Source organism: Oncorhynchus kisutch, linkage group LG5 (assembly GCF_002021735.2).
Source record: "Oncorhynchus kisutch isolate 150728-3 linkage group LG5, Okis_V2, whole genome shotgun sequence".
NCBI classification, from domain to species: domain Eukaryota; kingdom Metazoa; phylum Chordata; class Actinopteri; order Salmoniformes; family Salmonidae; genus Oncorhynchus; species Oncorhynchus kisutch.
Window position 1 is genome coordinate 31,383,155 of NC_034178.2, and position 21,633 is coordinate 31,404,787.

Genomic DNA, 21,633 nt, shown 5'->3' on the forward strand with positions numbered 1-21,633 from the left:
AAGGATGGCAGACATTGGGTGAATATTAAATGTTAATATCTTCGGCCGTGAGTGATGGAGAAAAAAATCGTCCACAATGAAAATAACTGGGAAAATTCAATGGATATTTTTGGTACAAAGGTGATAATGAAAGTGTCTTTTTAGGAATTTTAAAATTGGACTTCTCTATGGGGCAGTCTATGGGAATTGTCCTTTTGGGATTGGCTTCAGCTAAAATGCAGTACCGAAAGTGCCCTCTGAGCACAGACCGGAACCCTGCCCCCCTGGACTGAACATGTCCCACAGGGGGAGGGGCGTGGGGAGGTGGATAGAAAGGAAGAGAGCTGTTTGGCTCACACTGACGTGCTGCTGGAGGCGCCTGTGTGCACAGGTAAGGTACTAATTCAAACTTCACAACGATTTTCATGCAAACTCACTCCTTGACTGAATTGGGGTCATTGACCGACCACCACTATGCATTGCCGTGGGCTGTAGTTTAGACTCATCTGTTCGATTGTTGCTAGGATTTAAGATGGTGGAGATGGGCTTGAGAGTGTTAGTTTGCTTAAAGACAGAAACTGGCAGTGAGGCATAACTCAAAACAAATCAGACATGGGGGAGGAGTGTCTGTTCGTGTGCTAGAGTTCTCATGACATTTGCGTCATTTCAGCTAAACCTACAGTATGGCACATTTACAACCACCCCCTACCCAATTATTAAAAATAAATAAAGTTCAAGCTTATTTACTGCATTTCTAAACATTTAAAACTCAAATTATATTCGGAGAACAGCAAACACAATAAACATTTACTCTAGCGATGATCAATTTGGTTGCAGTAGGGACATGCATAACATTCTACAACAACATATTATACATTAATTAGCTGCTACGCACTAGCTCAGCACCGGGATTAAACACTAGTTTCGTTTCATGTCAAGTCAAACAGAAGTTACCAAGCCATCTACAGACGTCTTCCACCTCTGCACTGTTTAGAGAGGAAAGTCCTGCTGTTCACTGCAGCCAGAGTTGCTGGATATAATGACGAGATGCTTGTGTCTCCGCCCTAAGAATGGAATTCGTTGTACACAGAGCGGAATGGCAGGCTGTCAAGTTTCAGCCAATTCCTCTCTTTAGATTGGTGGATACATCTCATAATTTGAAAACATTTTGGAATATTAGATGAGGGGTGTTGGCGTCAACTGCCTGTATTCAATGGAGTGTGAGATCCCAGCTAACAACAAACGTTCTCACAACTTTAGAGAATGTTCCCTTACAGTCTCAGGTAATTACCTAGCGTTTTCATAGGAATCTTCCCATGACATGTCAAAATTACCATTCCCCCTAATGTCAAACAGAATTGACCCAGAACGTGATTACTATGTTCTCAGAATATTCAATAATAAATGTTTTAGACATGTTTTACGGGAACGCTGCAAGCTCATTCCTGTGGTAAGTTTTCTAAGGGCTAGGAGAAAATTACATCAAGATCCCACCAAACATAGATAGAACATGGTTACCATTTTCTCAGAATATAAGAATATAAGATATCATCTGCGACAGCTGAAAGTCGTACACTATTGTGGTTTTCCAACAGCAAGGCTCAGGTCAACATGGCAGTGTTGCCATTGTTTTATAAAACGGTAATTGAAATGAACGTGTTTCCCCTGTGCACCCCCTGCCGAACCACTGCGCCCCTCAGTTTGTGAACCACACTGTTGTTGTACCTTCAACAGTCAACAACAGAGAGATTGATAGAACCATCTCAGAAGAGTACGAAGTCATTATAGCTGTCCAGTGATGATGTGATACTGACAACACACACACACACACACACACACACACACACACACACACACGTCTCGGAAGGGTAAAAAGTCATTACATCGCTCCAGTGATGTTGTGATGTTGACACTAGTGTGATGACAGTTGAATCCCTTCAGGATTCCAGAGGGGATAGAACATAGAGTTATATAATCCAGTGTTCTAATCACTGCTTTTCCGCAGTTATGTTAACATTACGGCGAAGGAAGTAGCTAGCTAGAATGCTGTGCACCAAGATGTTGTGTGTTCAAATCCCAGGTGGGGACATGTAAATAATAATTACCGTATGAATAAACATGCACAATGTAATTATGTATGTCACATATGTTGGTTGAAAAGACTGACAACAGACTAAGAGCTGTGAAGAGCATTTGTACCTTTTTTAGTTATAGGTACGTAGTTTTGCAGTTCGTACCTTTTAAAAGAGCCAGTAGTGTACCTTAGCGACAAGATGGTACAGGTACAAGAACGTACCTTAGGAAAAGTTACAAATGTGCCTTTTTAGGTTACCACCACAGTGACAGAGTTCCTTTTTAAGTGGCAAAATTTTTCATCTAAAAGGGTTTTTGGCTGTTGTTTTAACACTATAGGGTATAAAACCTTATTTGCATATATCCCAGTGTGCCTTTTAAGTTAATTTTATAGTTACCAGGACCACCCATGACTGTGTTTGCAAGTGACAAAGACATGGTTGTTGCATTCAATGGCTTTCAGTCCTGTAGCCTTCATCAAGTGAGTGCCTAAGTGAATATTTTATCATTGAAGTTAAACTCATGAGTCACAATACATTACATACCGTATATCATACTTCGACAGTTTTACCCAACACAGTGCTCTGAAACTCCTGGTTTGCTGGCGACATAGTCACATTATGTTGGCTCACCCGCAACCTGCATTTAGAATAACTGCCAAGTTGGGGGAAACCATCTCAGTAAATGCATATTATTGATCTTCTGCTAGACAAAATGAAATCAATCAATGTGCATGCAAATATTTGTACAAATCTATCTGCAAAAGAGCATGCTGGGAAATATGATAATGATGGGCATGTTTTTTGAGTGTGTGATGATTGTACCTTTTTTTATATTCAGAATATTGGGTACACAAATTTACCATCATACAAAATTATCCGCACATGTACCCTAAAAAGGTACCGAAGAATACCATGTGAGATTATGTGTACCTCTGAAGGTACATTTAAGTGTATTTGTATATTTTTGTACCCCCGATAATACTGTACCCTAACCGTACCCTTATTACAGATGATCGATATAAAAAGATAATACATATGATAATAAGTTTGTTATAGATCTCAAAAGTTGAAAGGCCAAAAAACACCCTAAAAAAAAAATCGTACACTGATTTCATTGCTGTCTATTGACATTTCAGTGACCAAAAACATTCATGGGTGGCTGAGAAGGCCATGGATTAATGCTAATTTACACAAAGAGATATTGATCTGTTGCAGCAGATCGACACCATTTGGATGACAACAGCATAAAATTATTTTTAAAAGTATTGCTTGCATATATTTGCTACAGTATTTCACATGATGGGTCTTGAGTTAAACGCCCACTGCAATCAAATATTTTTTTACTGTTATTTGTATCATATTGTACAACAGCTGATAAAACTAAGGGCTCTACTCAATCCGTATTGCAGAAATACAGCTTTAAAGAGTAATTGAAATTCCAAGGCAATGTTCCCACCTTAGCAGAGATTGCATCCATGTCGGTAAATGCTGCAGATGACGGCCCAATAGCGCGCTAGACATTTAAAGGTAATTTCCTATCTGTAACACTTCAGCAATACAGATTGAATAGAGCCCTAACACTGTAAAAGTGAACATTTGATCAGTGTTATTTCCTGAAAGTTGCTGGTTGAAAATACATTCTAATCAGCACGTTGTGCATCTGGAGTTTTGGCTTGCCCAGATGTCACCAGGTGGTATACCAGGTGGTATACCAGGTGGTATACCAGGTGGTATACGTTTTAGTTCCAAACCTCTCTGCACTTAGACACTCCAAGCAAAATTCTTGTTTGAGAAAAAGCTATTTCTGTATTATCTGCTATATTTTTGGACAATTTTAATGGAAAACTATTATAATAACGTACTAAATGGTTATCCATAAAATATATGATATTGAGATAAAAATGGCTGCATTGGGCCTTTAAGTCATTCTAGGGGTCTAATACATTGAGTTTAGATGCTATGTTTTGTACGTACAGTAAGCTTTCTCAAACAGTGAATATTGCCCTTGACTCTCAGGGTGCCTAACAAAACAGAGTTTCAACACCCAGGTCCTATATAGCGAAAAGACCTGGGTGGTGATCAGTGTATGCGACAACTGGAGTAAAAAAAAAAATCCTGTGATAATCCAACAATGGTTTATAATATATATAATATATACCTCTTGTCTGTGTTTTGTTTTAGCCATGGATGGTGTGTTGGAGGGAGCGGCTGTGGTGTGTGTGTGTAAACTGGCCTGCAGTCTTCTCTTCCTGCCCATGGTCACTGCTTCTCTCAGTGCAGTCAGCTTCTGCTGCAACTGCCTGCTGCTCTTCACAGACCTCGTAGTCACAAGTACGTGTCCACCTCTAACCCCATCTCTGCTGTGTACAGCTACAACCACCTGTTTTTCCTTGTAATAAGAATTGCAACAGAAAGGGGAGCAGTTGCTAAAGTCCATGAAGAGAGTACATTTTGCACACCTCTTGAATTTTAAAAGCCTGGTATTACAATCCATCAAATCCACAATCCATCTGCATTTTGAAATGTCCCTCGTCGTGTTTCCTCAACTTCTAGGAAGATTTTAACCCACTTCAGCCTACTATTTCTCCACGTTTTCACCGTCATTGTTAAGCCCTAGTCATGTTCTTGCTTTGACACTCACTTCTGAATATTATTATTTATTTCATGTGATGAGTGACTCATTTACACGACGAGGGACATTTCTAGCCTGACTATTAGATGTTCAGTGTTTCTTTTAACATAAAAAAAATGAATATTTTCACCATATTAAAACGAGAGTTCAGGGTTGACCTTAAAATGAGGGACAGACGAACTCTCGTTTTAATATGGTGAAAATATTCATTTTTTTTATGTTAAAAGAAACACTGAACATCTAATAGTCAGGCTAGAAATGTTTTAACAGCTTACATTGTTTTGTGAAGCATTCAATAGCTCTCCCTGTTGCACACGACAAGCTTCCATTCCCCCACTCACAAAGGGGATTTATGGCTGATTTTTAAGATGAAGTCATCAACCCTGCTACCGTTACTTTAATGCACTTTATTGGCACTTGCTATAGTCATTTTTTTTATTTTAACTATTTGAGAAGGGGGAAAACAACGCTTTTAATGAAATTGAAAATGTGTTACAATTAGGTGAAATTAACACGACCCAAAATGTACTCTATTCGTGGAATGACCTCAATTTGGTTTATTACAAGTTCTAACAGGGCACAGAAGCACCTTGTAAACCCAGCACAGAAGAAGAGAACACGCCCCTGGAGACAGGCTGTCAAAACAAAAGGCAGTGACTTTGTCAGCTCCTATAGAATCATAGTGTTCACAGGATGTCAGCGATCACAGTACAACAGTGAATAATCAGTGTGTCCTTGGTCATCCAGTCTGGCCTCAACCGCTATCAACAGATGTGAGAATAAGCCATATGATTCAGTGTCAAGTCTAGTGACCGTCAACCTGCACCTTCAGTGTCGTAAACACTGGAAACGATGTGTATTACAGAATGGCAAAATATATCAATGTGCTAAACATTGTGTTAATCACTGAATTTGAACTTTAGTGATCTTACAATTTAAATGTGAGTTCTTTATACTCCTATGGCCTACTTCAGTGTCCCAATCCTCATGCTTCTAGTCCCATCCTCCACATTTTTCTATTTGATTGATTGGTCTTTGTTGTCCCTCAGCTATCCTGGTTGTCCTCTGGTTTGCAGACCCCTGGCTACCTCAGTTTTCCACGTCCTCTGATGTCATTGCCCTGCGCTTCCTGCTCTTCCTCAGCCATACCTACTGGGCGGTGCTGCTGATGACTACTCCTCTTGTTGCCGTGGAGACTGCCATGAAGTTGCAGTGGCCCCAGGTCCATGGTGGCAGAGGTAGAGCAGTGGACGGGGACACAGGCGGACGTAGTGAAACACCGGGCTCTAAAGCTCCTGCACATCACCATGGGGTGACCGTGGAGGTAGAGGACGGGCAGAGCAGGGACACAGACAGCCAGAGAGAAGGGAGAGAGGACCAGGAAAAGTGCCTGCCCCACATCATTTACTTCCTCTGCTGTCTGCTGGTGTGGGTTCTCTGTGGTGTCTGTGGGGGTCAGAGCTGGAGACTTTGGGTGAAGGTCTGCATGGAGAGAACCAGCTCTCTCACTATGTGCCTTCCCAGCCTCCCCAACAATGTCCTGTCTGCTCTGGGTGAGCCCTGCTGGGCCCTGGCCACCGTGACCTTGGCCCTCCTGCTGGTGCTGACGGTGGGCTGGGGCCTGCTCAGACGACACCTGGCCCACACAGAGACGGACACGCACTCAACGACACACAAGGGGGAACATGGCACTGACATTGAACTGCCCGCACAAACATTCGCTGCACCATGCATGGCTGTAAACCCTGCCACGTCAGCGGTGCCAGACACACAGTCTGTTGACCCAGAGACAACACGGTCCAGATGCTCCCTTCACAGCCCATGTTCCGGGAACAACATACAGCTATCACTGGCTCACCATGGATACTCTGGCCTCTTATCTTTGGAGTGTTTGTCAGCAGACATACTAGAGGAACACAGAGAGACAAAAGGACTAGGAGACATGCCTCTCAGCACTACCGTGGAGGAACACACAGGCTCTACCTACAGGAGCCAGTGTGGGATGGGGCAGTGGGGCTTTCCCTGCCTGGGGGTAAACGTAATGACAGGGTTTGTGTGTTTGCTCATTGTCTGTGTGTTACCTCTAAATCTCAGTGTGAACATCCTACTGATCAGGCACATAGAGACAATGCTGGAGTGGAGTTTGAAGCTCTTATTGTTTGTACCCAAAGAAGCCACAGACAACACAGGGCTCTCCCAGTCAATGTAACACAGGCATAAAGTCAGTGTACTGGACAATAAACCCGGATGGGGGTAGTGTTAGATATTAAAGTGTGTCTTGGGAATGGGATTGTGTTGAGAGGGACTTATTAGGTATTGTCCGGGGGTAGGATCAGATGAATATTACATGTACTGTAGACAGCTGGTCTACCTGTCAATGATAAAAAGTAAACAGTTCCCTCTTTGACTGTGACTGTCTATTCATGCGTGCCGAGTGATCTCTGGGAAGCTGCAGAGGAGTGCTGAAAAAGTCAGGTTGAGGCTTGCTTTCCAGATCTATAGACATGCAACCCAATAATTAGTTTGCTGAAACAGTAGATGGGGGGGGGGGGGGGGGGTGTTTAGTTATCTGAAATGTGGACAAAAATGTGGGAGATTTTTTGGGGGAATTTTAATTTGACCTTTATTTTACTAGACAAGTCAGTTAAGAACAAATTCTTATTTTCAATGACGGCCTAGGAACAGTGGGTTAACTGCCTGGCAGATTTGTACCTTGTCAGCTCGGGGATTCGAACTTGCAACCTTCCGGTTACTAGTCCAACGCTCTAACCACTAGGCTACCCTGCCGCCCCAGATGATATGACTTCACCTTACCTCAGCAAAAGGCAAGTGATTATAATGCATGCTTAACAAGAAGTGGCTCTAAACACTACTACTGCCATTGGGCTGTAGCTAGGTATGAAACGACAACAAAGCTTTCTCTTCACTCAGGGGTTTTCTGAGTCGAGGAATAAGATTCCGCTTGATCACAGGCGCAGCAGGGGGCTGAATAACATTGAGAAATTCAAGCTATTAACACACACACACACACACACACACACACACACACACAAACAGCCGTGTTCATACAGGTACCACGTTGCAGACACATGCTGCATACCTCCTAACATCAGGTTCAAATGTCTTCGGAGTTCAGAGGAAACGCTGATATTACCCAGGCCAACACCAGAGGGCAGCCTGCAGCCAGCAACAACACCAGGTAGCTCACAAAGGAGACATCTGAAGCTCCCAGGCTAGAATGTCTATTACATACAGTACATTGAAACAAGAGATGGAGAGGGGATTTCTCTAAACAAAGGAGTAACGTTTAGGTTGTGCTGCCCTTGAGAGAGCCAGAGGGCAAACACTGAGTCAACAGCAGGTAGGGCTAGTTAGCTACATCTTTCTGGCTGCCAAAGTGTTCAGACCTGTACAGACAGATACACAGCAAAATAGTGATTCAACCCGGAGCCCAGAACAGATCAAAATGAGGCTGAGCTCATTCTCTAAAGTCTCTGACACTGGATATAGATTGAAATATATATATTATTAAAGGTGTAGTTGCAGCCAAATTTATTGGCACCTTTGCACTTTTCATAAATAATTCCCTATTTCTTCCAAAAGAAGTGAAAAAAAAACAAATTTAAAGGCGTTATTTGATTTTCAACATTGCAGAACTTATGTCTACAATTTTAATTGATAAATTAAATAAAAATGGCATTGACAAAATGAATAGCACCCCAGAGCTAGTACTTGGTTGCACAGCTTTTGGCCATGATAGCTGCCACAAATACTTATTGTAGTCATTGTTGGACATGATCTGACTTGAACTTTTTTAAATGCATAATCCACTTAATAGTAGTAATACCTTGTTATTGGTTAGCATGTTGGAGCTGGAGACTGTTATTACAGTGGCAAAGGGAAGTACAGAAAGTCTCTATGTCCAGATATGTTAATAATATTTCTAAGGAAGTAGGTCGAGCCACAGTCGAGTCTCAGCTCCTGGTAAGGTCAGGCTAGTTTCTGTGGAACCAGGACAGTGAGAGATGTAGTGTTCAACATCGAGGTGAGCACAACAGTTGAAGAGAGAAGAAACCTCTAGGAGGGGGGCTAGAGGGGCCCATCCTAACAATAGTCCAACAGTCGTCTTATCTCACCTCCCTGCCCAGGAAAATTCTGGACTCGGAGGACGAACATCAAGAGGAGGAACGGACTCAGTTCTTGCCCAGCGACAGAGACTGATTGTTTATACTAGACATACCTTTGGTCATGTAGTGTATGTGGACACCTGCTCGTTGAACATCTCATTCCAAAATCATGGCCATTAAAATGGAGTTGGCCATCTAGAATGTTATTGTATGTAGCGTTAAGATTTCCCTACACTGGAACTAAGGGGCCTAGCCCGAACCATGAAAAACATCCCCAGACCATTATTCCTCCTCCAACAAACTTTACAGTTGGCACTATGCATTCGGGCAGGTTCTTTTTATTTTTATTAAATGTTTTTATTTAACTAGGCAAGTCCGTTAAGAACAATTTCTTATTTACAATGACAGCCTACCACGGCCAAACCCGGACGATGCTGGGCCAAATGTGCTCCGCCCTATGGGTAGCGTTCTCCTGGCAGCCGCCAAACCCAGATTCATCCGTCCGACTGCCAGATGGTGGAGCGTGATTCATCACTCCAGAGCCTTTGGTGCCCGATTGGATTTGTACCAGAACTTAGAACCTAACACCACCAATGAGCTTGCTGCACCTTTTTACTGGCAACATGGTCCACTCTTCAACACCAAACTGATCTAATTCTGCTGTTTTCAGCTCTCACCATAGGTTTTGGAAGAGATTCAGATCTGGACTCATGACTGGCTACTCCAGAACAGTCCAGTGTTTCTTCTTGAACCATTCCAGGGTGCTTTTTACACCGTTTTTGGACACTGGGTTGAACATTGCACTCAAACACCCTGATAATCTGCTGATTTCATGATGTCTTGCACACATTCAAAGCAGCAAAGCAGCCCCACAGCATTAAAAAACTTCCCCCATAATTGATTGTAGGAAGGTTGCTCTTTTCTTTGAACGTTTCATTTGGTCGTTGGTGAACATAAGACGACCTGCTGAAGACCTGCTGAAGGAGTCAAAAGAAACTCACAGGGCACAGACGTCTGTTCAATGTCTAGTTTTGATTTACATTTGGTTGTTGTCAACCAATGGGAATTCAAAGTGATATTAACCAAAAATGTCACCATTTCATTGGATTTAGGTTAAAAGTTGGGTGAAAAAAAAGACTAAAACGCCCCTTATGTTGATGACTTTTTGCAAATCCAGTCAGTTTTCCACGTTGATTCATAATCATCACGTCTATTTTTGGGGGAGTTGAAATGACGTGGAAACAAAGTTGATTCAACCAACTTTTGCCCAGTGGGAAGCCTGATTAGAACTTTTCAAAAACTCACCTAAAGAAGCCTACATCCTGGAGAAAATATTCTGTGGACCAATGAAACTAAATCAGAGCTCTTTGGCAATTCAGATCAGCGTTGTGTTTTGATCAAATGAAGCATTCAATGAAAACCCTCCCTACAATCAAAGATGGGGGAGGTTTGTTAATGCTGTGGGGTTGCTTTGCTGCCTCTGGGACTGGGGGCCTTGAACGTGTGCAAGGCTACATGAAATCAGCAGATTATCAGGTGTTTTGTTCAACACGGTGTCCAAAAACTGGGTCTCCATTGAAGTTTGTGGGTCTTACGGCAGGACAACGGCCTCAAATACACATCAAAAAGCACCCAGGAGGGGTAAAAAAGAGATGCCGGACTGTTCTGGAGTGGCCTGCGAAAAGACCAGACCTGAACCACATCCAAAATCTATGGTGAGCTCTGAAAACAGCAGTTGGTGGAGGGAATATTGAAGAACTACAGCATTTTGCTGCTGGAAAATGATGCTAATTGTTTGTACAAAGGTGCCGCAAGCTCATTGATGACAAGCAGTATTTGTTATTTTGGCCAAAGGCTGTGCAACCAAGTACTAGCTCCAGGGTGCCAATCATTTTGTCCATTTTCTAAATTCAAATCATAAAATGAAGTTTACAAAAATGAAATTGGTTTTGCAATGTTAAATCCAATAACAAGGTGTGGTGGCCAAATGTTTTTATTGAAGAAATAGGGAATTATTTAAGAAAAGGTCAAGGGTGCCAATATATTTGGCTGTAACTGTATATGTGTTATGTACATTTATACAATAGGTGGTTCTACTCCTGAATGCTGATTGGTTAAATCTATGACGTTAAAATGCCTATTTACTCTGTTTCATCTGAATGTACATACACACTTACTTTTGAAAGAGAGAGTGTGTGTGTTTAGCACTGACAAACTTAAGCTCAGGAGCCGATGAAACGATGAGGAAATGTCTTAGCTGCTACTTCTGCCACAGGGCAGTTTGATTCAATCAAGAATTCAGTGATTCTGTTAATTTCCTTGCTAGCTGAACATAATATCTGTACTGGGTCAAATTATTTATTCAAATGAATGGACTAATCAAAAAGCGTACAAGGAATATGAGTCCCAGGCATGAAGTAAGGTGTTACATGCATTGGGGAAATGCAGCCCTCATTCCACAAGATGCAAAATCCCAAATACGATGCTAATGTAGAAATGCACAACGCGGCAATCAGGGATGCTATTAACATACGCTTAATCTGTGTGTGGTTAATTCTCAATACACTGTGACACTGCCACATATCTAAGAGTACACAACAATCCACGTGATAGAAAGAAATCAGCTTTGAGAAACTGTATGAAATGATTCTCTTTCGTATGTTAAAGTCATTCCATTCTGTATGGACGATAGACATTGTGGCCGAAAAAGAGCGCTGCCGCTTTAAATGGCACCCGAAAAATGCATGAATAGTGGAATATTACGCAATATTAGTGTTTGTGAAAATGCTACATTGAATTTATATTATTTGTGGATTTCTTTTGTTATTTTCTTATTTCTGAAGCACATCACGTGTTGAGAAAAGGGTTTGTGTTGGTTTTATATAAATACATATTTGAACTGACAAATCACCTGCTACATTCCCGTATTTTCGGTTGTTGTTACTTTAAGTCCTCTGTGGTCACCTCTAGGGCAGAATCACTCCCACGCAAAACATCTCAAACAACCATTACTGCCGTATAAGACTTGAATATGCCCTTCAGGCGCTGCATTTACAACAAAAACACGATTCTGTTCTGAATGCGCCTTTGTGCAGATATCACTCAACTCTGTACTCATTCGAGTCTGATCTCAACTCTAGCCACAAACACACACAATGTATGTGGTCTACTCATAGTGTCTATGGCATAATTTGCTTTGATAGTGAACGCTTGCTCTCCAGCTCATTCAGTCACTACAGTTATGGTACCTGTGAGAGAACAGCCCTGCTTACCATCAGCTCACTGTTCTTAAGACAATGAAGCCAAAAGCTCACACTACACCCATAGCTGAACCACATGTACCTGTATTAAATGGTGAGGGTTTCTTAAAGATCTCCCCATAGCAACAAAAAAAAAACATTTTATTTGAATGGACAAATTGTCCTGAGTTGAAGTTCGATAGTCCGCGCCTTTACAGGAGTGTAAGTGAGAGGAGAACTAAATACTGTAGAGGAGAAGTACTGAGATCTGATCCTGGGGTGACTGATTGACGGTTGTTAACTGCTCTGCTGCCAGGTCCACAGCTCCTCTGTAATAATGATGCAACTGGACTCAATCAGCCCTGAATTAGCACGTACAATGGAACATGAAGTAATGTCACGCTACAAGCATAACCTTTACTCCAACAACGGCACAGACATCGAATAGCTGGCAAACCGCTGCTTCTCGCTTCCGATGTTCACTTTATACAATGGTTTCATTTAAAAAAATGAGAATGAGTGGGCTGGCCTTTTTTAGTAGGAATTCTCCAATCTCCAGGCATCCTCACAGACAGCAGACAGAGAGACAGTGAGTGAGGGATCAGCCCTGCATACAGCACAATAAGGCCATGCCCTGCAGTGAGGTTGTCTTGTGTTCAGACAGTGTGATCCATCACAGGGTTACTCTCAGCTTTGTATTAATCTAGTTGAGAAATGCCTCAGCATGAGAAGGGGAGGAACAAAGGGAGTACATCCTCTCTGGCTTGTCAGAGGCTCTTTCACAGGGCTGGGATTTGGCACAACTCAGCTGAAATATGCACCTTCACACAGAATGTACACCAGCAAGCACTGCCTCATCCCATTCGGTACAATTCTGATAGATTCTAGCTGCTCTAGTAATGATTCTGTTAAACATGGTCTGAGAAAGCATTTCACTTGCATTTTGTCAAAGGACTGAGCCCCGACAAATCCATTAGTACTACATGTTAATGTACTAGTATGTTAAATCAGTGTTTCTAAAAGAAAGTCAAACAAGCATGTTGTTTTTTTGCCACTCTTTAATTGTACATTAAAACATTTCTCAGGAACCACGGGTAACAAGCACACCAGTGTGGGTTCGCACAATGATGGTTGCACAGCCACCAACATCCCGACACAATCATTAAAAGTGGTATTATAAATCATCACCACCACCAATACCAGTTACCCACCACCACCCCACAATAATCATCTTTCTACTTCTTATCCATATCACCGGACAGCAGTCTTGCTTTTATTAGACCCCACAGGGATCTGCATCATACTGCACATAGTCATCAGAACACACCAACAACGCATCCAACAAAGCAGGGCACTGCCCCAGTTCTTTAAAGTGGAAAACACAGACAAGACACACACAGACACACGGATGCAAGAGCAGGGATATAGGGGGATCTTTTATCACTGCACCTCACAGACAAGAGGCCAGAACATACAGTGCCTTCAGAAAAGTATTCACACCCCTTGACTTTTTCCCAAATGTTACAGCGCCTGAATTTAAAAATGTATTAAATTGAGACGTTTTTGTGTCACTGGCCTACCCACAATATCAAAGTGAAATTATGTTTTGAGACATTTCTCCAAATTAATTACAACTGAAAAGCTGAAATGTCTTGAGTCAATAAGTATTCAACCGCTTTGTTATGGTAAGCCTAAATAAGTTCAGGAATAGAAATTGGCTTCACAAGTCACAGTCACTGTGTGCAATAAGTGTTTTTTTTATGACTACCTCATCTCTGTAACCCACACATTCAATTATCTGTAAGGTCCTTCAGTCGAGCAGTGAATTTCAGACAGTTTCACCCATAAAGACCAGGGAGGTTTTCCATTGCCTCGCAAAGAATAGCTCGCACCCATTGTTAGATGGGTAAAAAAAAAAAAAAAAAGACACTGAATATCCCTTTAAGCATGGTGGAGTTATTAATTCACTTTGAATGGTGTATAAAAACACCCAGTCACTACAAAGATACAGGCGTCCTTCCTAACTCCGCTGCCGGAGAGGAAAACAATTACAGAGTGTAATGGCCGTGATAGGAGAAAACTGAGGATGGATAAACAACAATTACTTCACAATACTAACATAATTGACTGAGTGAAAAGAGGGAAGTCTGTAAAGAATAAAAAAATATTCAAAAACTAGCTTCCTGTTTGCAACAAGGCACTAAAGTAATACTGCAAAAAATGTGGTAAAGCAATAACATTTTTGCAATGAATACAGGCTGTATCATATCCGGTCGTGATTTGGTCGTCCAGGGTAGGCCGTAATTTTAAATAGGTGGTGGCTGCCTCATGTTATGGGTATGCTTGTAATCGTTAAGGACTGAGGAGGTTTTCAGGATAAAAAAATCTATGGAATGGAGCCAAGTACAGGCAAAATCCTTGAGGAAAACCTGTCTCAAATCTGCTTTCCACCAGACACTGGGCGATTACTTCACTTTTCAGCAGGGCAATAACTTAAAACACAAGGCCAAATGGAGTTGCTTACCAAGAAGACAGTGAATGTGCCGAGTTACAGTTTTGACTTAAATCTACTTGAAAATCGATGTCAAGACCTGAAAATGATTGTCTAGCAATGATCAACAACCAATTTGACAGAGCTTGAATACTTTTTAAAATAATAAAATGGGAAAATGTTGCACAATCTAGGGGTGGAAAGCTCTTATGGACTTACCTAAAAAGGTCGCAGCCAAAGGTGCTTCTACATACAGTTGAAGTCAGAAGTTTACATACACTTAGGTTAGAGTCATTAAAAATCGTTTATCAACCACTCCACAAATTTCTTGTTAACAAACTATAGTTTTGGAAAGTCGGTTAGGACATCTAATTTGTGCATGACAAGTAATTTTTCCAACAATTGTTTACAGACAGATTATTTCACTGTATCACAATTCCAGTGGGTCAGAAGTTTACATACACTGAATTGACTGCCTTTAAAACAGATAGGAAAATTCCAGAAAATTATGTCATGGCTTTAGAAGCTTCTGACCACTCAGGCATCATACCGCTCAGGAAGGAGATGTCTCCTAGAGATGAACATACTTTGGTGCGAAAAGTGCAAATCAATCCCAGAACAACAGCAAAGGACATTGTGAAGGTGCTGGAGGAAACAGGTACAAAAGTATCTATATTCACAGTAAAACGAGTCCTATACCTGAAAGGCCACTCAGCAAGGAAAAAGTCACTGCTCCAAAACTGCCATAAAAAGCAAGACTATGGTTTGCAACTGCATATGGGGACAAAGATCGTACTTTTTGGATAAATGTCCTCTGGTCTGATGAAACAAAAATATAACTGTTTGGCCATAATGACCACCGTTATGTTTGGAGGAAAAAGGGGGAGGCTTGCAAGCCGAAGAACACCATCCCGACCGTGAAGCACGGGGGCATCAGCATCATGTTGTGGGGGTGCTTTGCTGTAGGTGGGACTGGTGCAATTCACAAAATAGATGGCATCATGAGGCAGGAAAATTACATGGATATATTGAAGCAACATCTCAAGACATCAGTCACGAAGTTAAAGCTTGGTCGGAAATGGACATTGACCCCAAGCATACTTCCAAAGTTGTGGCAAAATAGCTTAAGGATAACAAAGTCAAGGTATTGGAGTGGCCATCACAAAGTCCTGACCTCAATCCTATAGAACATTTGTGGGCAGAACTGAAAAAGCATGTGCGAGCAAGGAGATCTACTAACCTAGTTATACCAGCTCTACTAGGATTAAATGTCAGGAATTGTGAAAAACTGAGTTGAAAGGTATTTGGCTAAGGTGTATGTAAACTTCCGACTTCAACTGTAGTTGACTCAGGTGTAAATATTTACGCAAATGATATCTGTATTTCATTTTCATTAAATTTGCAAACATTTCTAAAAACATGTTTTCACTTTGTCATTATGGAGTAGTGTGTGTAGATCGTGAGGGAAAACTTAAAAAAAAAAAGTAAATTCAGACTAACACAATGTGGAATATGTCAATGGGCATGAATACTTTCTGAAGAAACTGCATATATCCCAGCAACATGAGCACACACTAACATACAGACAGCCCGCCCCCTGGCTCTAGGCTCTCTCAATGCTGGACTTGGTTAAGAGACAAGAGCTCTCATCTTAAACCAGGAAATAACAAGAGCTCTTGGTGCATATGGGGCAGAGAAGCCAACACATACCTGGGCCTCAGAGAATATATATTGGTGTGTTATGTTTACACTGCAACAGCCTTATGGAACTAAATGTAACATTGCCAACAAGATGCCAACAGTCCAGTCCAAGGCAGTATAATAATGTACTGTAATATCGCTTTCTTTGGCCATTTTCATATCCTTAATGTTATTAAACTACACGGAACAAAAATATATGAAATTGTTGCATTTGGTGTAGAAAGAGAGAATGATTAAAGACCTTCCAGAGCTCATTAATTCCAGCGTCATGCTGCTCGAGTTGTCAGTGGTCTCTGCCCCATAGGCTAACTGTAATTGAGCAGAAGTCAAGATTCATTTATTCTGATTAACCTCTCACACCTATAATGTCAACGTCGAGGGAGGGATGAGGCAGGGAGATGGAATCCACAGGTTTGTGTGTCAATGACGTTTGATCTATGTTCCAATGGAGGTTTCAGAAAACAGCATGGCTCTTCTACTGCAGCAACAAAAGTTGTTCATGATATTATTGATGCCACGGGGCGAGAAACGGCACCGTCTCCCTTTTCATCGAGCTGTCAAAAAGGCATTCGACGGCGTTGATCATGACGCGTTGCAAAGACTTGGATAGGATCATCTGATCGGGCAGTCTCATGATTCAAAGGTTAACTATCAGATAGAACTCAGTGTGTTCAGTTTGATGTTATGTCATCAATTGTCCTAACTAAGCTGTCAGCTGAAGTTGATTTTAAATGACAAGACAAAGTTATGGTTTTCACAAATAAAAACATCACCTCTTCCACATATAGTCAGAGTAGCAACTTACAAGAACTTGGGTTTCTAGATAGATGAGCGTCTCACTTTCAAAACCCCACATCGAATGTCTTGGGCTTAAGTTGGGTTTTTCTTTTGAGGTCAGGAAGAGGCTATTTTCGTGGCTATAATCAATGATGGCGATTTTTTGTACATGTACGCTTCTGTAACTACATTGTCCAGCAGACAAATTAGGAGGGGGGGTTGCGGTCCCTAGTTGCACCACACTTTTTTTCCAACTGTAGTGCTTTGTTTTATTTTGTAAACGTGTCTGCAACTTTGTGTACTGCTATTTTGGCCAGATCTCTCTTGCAAAAGAGAATGTTCATCTCAAAACGAGACTAACCTGCTAAAAATAAAAGTACAAACAAATATGTAACATAGGTACATGCCAGGTAGAGTAGAGCTCTCATGCTGGAATGGAAGAACCCAACAGAAACCACCCGGTGGGGGGGAAGAGAGTTCCCCACTTGCACAGCGAAACACATTTTCATGCCACACACACACACACACACACACACAACCTCTCCAGGAACCCCAAACGAGACAGAGAGGTGTAGGGAAACGAGGGAAGGGTGAGGACAGCAAGCACCACAACAGTGACCACGCACAGAGTGACCATCACTAGAGCACACAGACCACGAGGCTGCCGTTGTCAAATGACGAGTTTCAGCCACGTCCAGCACTTGGACTGACTCGAAAGTGTCGACTGTGGAAAACTGGACGTGTGTCCTGAGGGAAAGGAATCAAGAGATGCGACATCATTTCCATCAGTAAAGTGTACAGGTTCACCGGGGAGGACATGGAACAGCACTCACTGCTACACCGATAGGCTTTCGCTCACAACTGCGATCTGTGCCAAAGAAAAAAGGAGCAGAGCGTTGTCAGAAATATTCCGCAAACAAGCCTAACAGAAAGGTGGCCCCCGGTTTCAAAATGTCTGGCTGCTGAGAGATACAGACCGAGCAGCCGTCTGTCAGTCAGTCTGGAGCCTTGGAAGGAGAGCAGAGCCCATGGGCCTGTTCAAGGTGGGCCTCAGTCACAGCACAGAGATCCCACTATGAAACCACGGTGCGATGACGTCATCTATGCAGACAGAGGGGCTTGGGGGAGCGGGGGGTCTCTCTATCCTTCCACCCCTGAAGAAGCTAACCGGGGCTCCAGTTGAAACCATGATGCTGCAGCAATGTCCACATAGTCCCTCCCTGGTGAGATCAGTGAGGAGCCACACCGACAGGCAAGACAAAAACAGAGACCCGGAAAGAACACCAGAACTATATATATTTTTTTAAACATTTCATAGTCAAACACCCTGTCCCCCCCCCCTCTCTCATCATTTAAAAAAACGAGCCGTCTTTAGGATCTTAGTTACGTCATCATCGTTGGTATCCTATCCTCAGGGAGGGTTGAGGTGAGCGAGCCGATCTGTAGAGTGACCCTGTGTGTGGCTCTTATAGACGCACAGTGTTGATTCTCAGCGGCTGGACGTTCTTGCCATTGGCGTGGCTCTGCCCGGGGCTGAAGTAGGGGCAGAGCTTGGCCGGGAAAGTCTTCTCCCTGTAGGTGTACAGCCAGGACATGTCGTCAGCATTGTAGAACACCAGCAGGCCCTTGGGGTAGTCCAGGTACACGCCCACCTTCTCCAGCTTGCTCTTGACGTTGAGACGGGTCCAGGGCTCGGTGCAGGCGCTGTACTGGTTGCCGTCGTGCATGACGACGCAGTAGAAGCCGCGGCTGGGCTGGATCTGGATGCTGCCCTTGCGGCTGACCGTCTCGTTGGCCACGCCGATCATCCACTGGGTCTTCTCTGACACCATCACCTCCCAGTAGTGCACCCCGGAGCCGAAGCCCTCGGCCCCCAGCACAGACACCTCCACGTCGAAGCGCCGCGGGGAGTCCTGCAGGGGCTGGGGGTGCAGGTTACCATAGGCTACGATGGTGCAGTCATCTGATAGGATGAGTCTCTGGTGGGCTGTGATGGGGTCTAAGGTCAAAGCTGCTGGCACTACGGAGAGAGAGAGAGAGAGAGAGAGAGAGAGAGAGAGAGAGAGAGAGAATGAAGACAGTTCAAAAACACACCAGAGACAACCTGACAGGGCAAGCCCAGATAAAGCCAGTTAGACAGGATACAGATAAGGGCATATTCTTCCCTACTGTTTACCAATATGAGAAACATAAATATGTTATGAGGACGCTCCCTCAGACAGACACTAGCTCCAGAACGGCGGTGTCATTCGTTGCACTCCATTTGTCACCATCGCCGCTGTACTGTCTGACTTTTATGCTGAGGCAGTGAAAATGTCCTGGCATCCCGTTTCAGCCAGTCACTGAACTGGAGAGGGGATCTGAAGGAAAGTGCATACAAATTGATTTTCTAAATGTTATCTTTAAAAGTGATTCATCAGGCGTCTGGGAGAGGACCAAGGACATTCTGTTTGGAGGGAGGAGCTGAGTCACTGGCACAGTATCTGTCTACAGTGGTCAGTCAGTGTCTGTGCCTGGTGTTTCTGCTCTACCAATCAAATGAGCCGGTGCTGCTGAAGGTCCCTATCAGGAGGAGAATAAGGGACTGTCATGGTGTTGGAATTTGGGATGACTGATGAGTAGCCTAATAATCCACTCTTGTAATACACCCTATTGCCCAGCATCTACTGTAATCATATTTAAGGAAATGAAGACCTCATGAAGAGTATTTACATGAGCCATGTTTGGGACTGTTGGTTCATAACCTTCGACATTATGCTACAAAAGGGAAACCGCTTATGGAGTAAGCATTCAAAATGACCTCGGCCTCCACTACACATCGATACTGCACAACGACATGCAAAGCTATGGAAATGGAGCTGGGAGGCGCATGTCTCCACAGCTCTGTGTTGGCTTGGCAGGGCTGGAGGCAGCTAGCTAAAATGTCGTTCTGTGGGTTAACTGTGGGTTAGGGAGGGAGTGTGGTTGTCGCACTGGGTTCAGTCTCTTTTTTTTCTGGTTCTATGGAAAAATGAGCTGGGAGAACAATAGCAGCTTGTTCTCCTCACTCACTCCCATACATAGAGCTGGTTTAAAACAGAACAGAGAAAGGAATTTTCCAAATCTCCCCCCTTGATCTTCAGTGTTTATATCACGCAGTACAAAAACAGGTGGCCTTGCCACTAGCCAGCAGGCAGGACAAATGTTTTCCCCTACGCAACAGCGTCGCCAGGCAGTGTGTGTGTTTCAATCAATTCATGAAAATGCCATCATCTCTGTTGCACACACACACACACACAACAAACACAAGCATTCATACACTCAAGTCATGCACACGTATGCCATTTTCTAGTTGGTAACATTTTCTAGTTGGTAACACTGGGTTTGAGAGAAGAAGAGAGGTAGACTACTATTATTCCCCTAAACTATCATCTGCAGAGAGAGCGAGAGGGATGATGGAAGAAAAGGGTTTGTTGTTGTCACCGTGGCAGCCAGTGTTGATGGATCTGAACCAATTGTTCCATTTGGCAAGCAGTCAAGGGAGGCCAAGAAACCACTCGGCCTTCTCTCCAGCTTCAGAAGGCCAAAATGAGAGAATTGACAGAGAATTGAGTGCATCGTTTTAAATAACCTTCTGTGAGAGTGAGCGATGGCTGTGGGCTCAGGGAGAACAGGAAGAGGGAGAAGAAAGGAGAAAGATCTTCATCGGCTTTCCTGACAGCGAAGGGCATCTCAGCCCTCCAGCCACCATTTTCTCACAGAACTCACAAACATCCCAGATATTTGAACGCGGGATTAACTCACACTGTGGGAGTCTTTTCCAAGGTTTCCAAGGCATCAATCAGAGCCCAATTTAAACCCAAATCTATGCTACATTTTTACATGCGTGTCATTTAGCAGACGCTCTTATCCAGAGCGACTTACAGGAGCAATTAGGGTTAGATACCTCGCTTAAGAGCACCCTTTGGAGTAAAAAATCCAGGGTGGAGACAATGATTTGTAACATAACTGAATGATGTGCTGAGGTACTTGGGCTGGGGTACTTGGGTGCATCGAACAATTCACAAGACACTCCTGGTGAAGCGAATGCTGTTACACAGTTGAATTATGTGAGGGTTAACGTAGATGGTGCATACCTGGTGAAATATCCTGAAAGAGAGACTTCCATATTGTGTACTGCAGGGGCCCCATGTACTTGGAGGTCGGGAAATCTTCATATGTTAGATTGGTCTCATGTATCTTTCCTTTTATCCTGTAGGTGGAGAAGAACGATCAATGTCAACTATCACGCTACTTTCACATCTCTTTGCTCTCTCTGAGAGACGTCTCTAGTCATTGCTCTATTTTCGCTGTTCGTTGTTGATAAAAGTATCTGTCAGATTCTGGATGCCCACGTAATATTCTACAGCAGTGTAGATTGATGGGTGATGGAGGTGGGAGGGGGGGGGGGGGGGGGGGCTGAAACGCTATTACAGTATCCACCCCCACATTAGTCATTCTCATTCCTCCCACATGCATCCTTGAACCCCCCCTCTCAACCCTGCCTGGGAACCATTGGGCTGCACAGCTGTACACCGACAAGCCTGAGGAACATTGAAACAAAAAGTTATGCAAAGCTAACAATTCACCTGCT

General features: G+C 43.1%; 2 protein-coding genes across 4 annotated transcripts in view; one reads left to right on the plus strand and one right to left on the minus strand.

Moving 5' to 3' along the window:
* The first annotated feature begins 238 nt into the window (after positions 1-238).
* Positions 239-7,104, plus strand: LOC109890905 (uncharacterized). 2 transcript variants are annotated; one of them, XM_031824857.1, is made up of 3 exons: positions 239-370; positions 4,236-4,385; positions 5,763-7,104. In XM_031824857.1, exons 2-3 carry the CDS (start codon positions 4,238-4,240, stop codon positions 6,893-6,895), a joined length of 1,281 nt encoding a protein of 426 aa, XP_031680717.1. In that variant the 5' UTR covers positions 239-370; positions 4,236-4,237; the 3' UTR covers positions 6,896-7,104. The 2 variants fall into 2 exon arrangements, with proteins under 2 accessions (XP_031680717.1, XP_031680716.1); XM_031824856.1 differs by having other exon boundaries at positions 240-370; positions 5,736-7,104.
* A 5,988-nt stretch (positions 7,105-13,092) lies between these two features.
* Positions 13,093-21,633, minus strand: part of trim62.1 (tripartite motif containing 62, tandem duplicate 1) — a 44,554-nt gene continuing 36,013 nt past the window's right edge. For both annotated transcript variants that reach the window (XM_020483035.2, XM_031824858.1), the window contains exons 5-6: positions 21,137-21,252; positions 13,093-19,041 (exon numbers count right to left, since the gene is read on the minus strand). In XM_020483035.2, the coding sequence (XP_020338624.2) occupies positions 18,488-19,041; positions 21,137-21,252 (670 nt within the window). In that variant the 3' untranslated portion in view covers positions 13,093-18,487. The remainder of the gene's footprint in view (positions 19,042-21,136; positions 21,253-21,633) is intronic.

Excerpts from the sequence above, each read along its gene's own strand:
- LOC109890905 (XM_031824856.1), top strand. The coding sequence starts at position 4,238 with ATGGATGGTGTGTTGGAGGGAGCGGCTGTGGTGTGTGTGTGTAAACTG. Across the intron at positions 4,386-5,735 it reads CACAGACCTCGTAGTCACAA|CTATCCTGGTTGTCCTCTGG; the intron begins GTACGTGTCCAC and ends GTTGTCCCTCAG.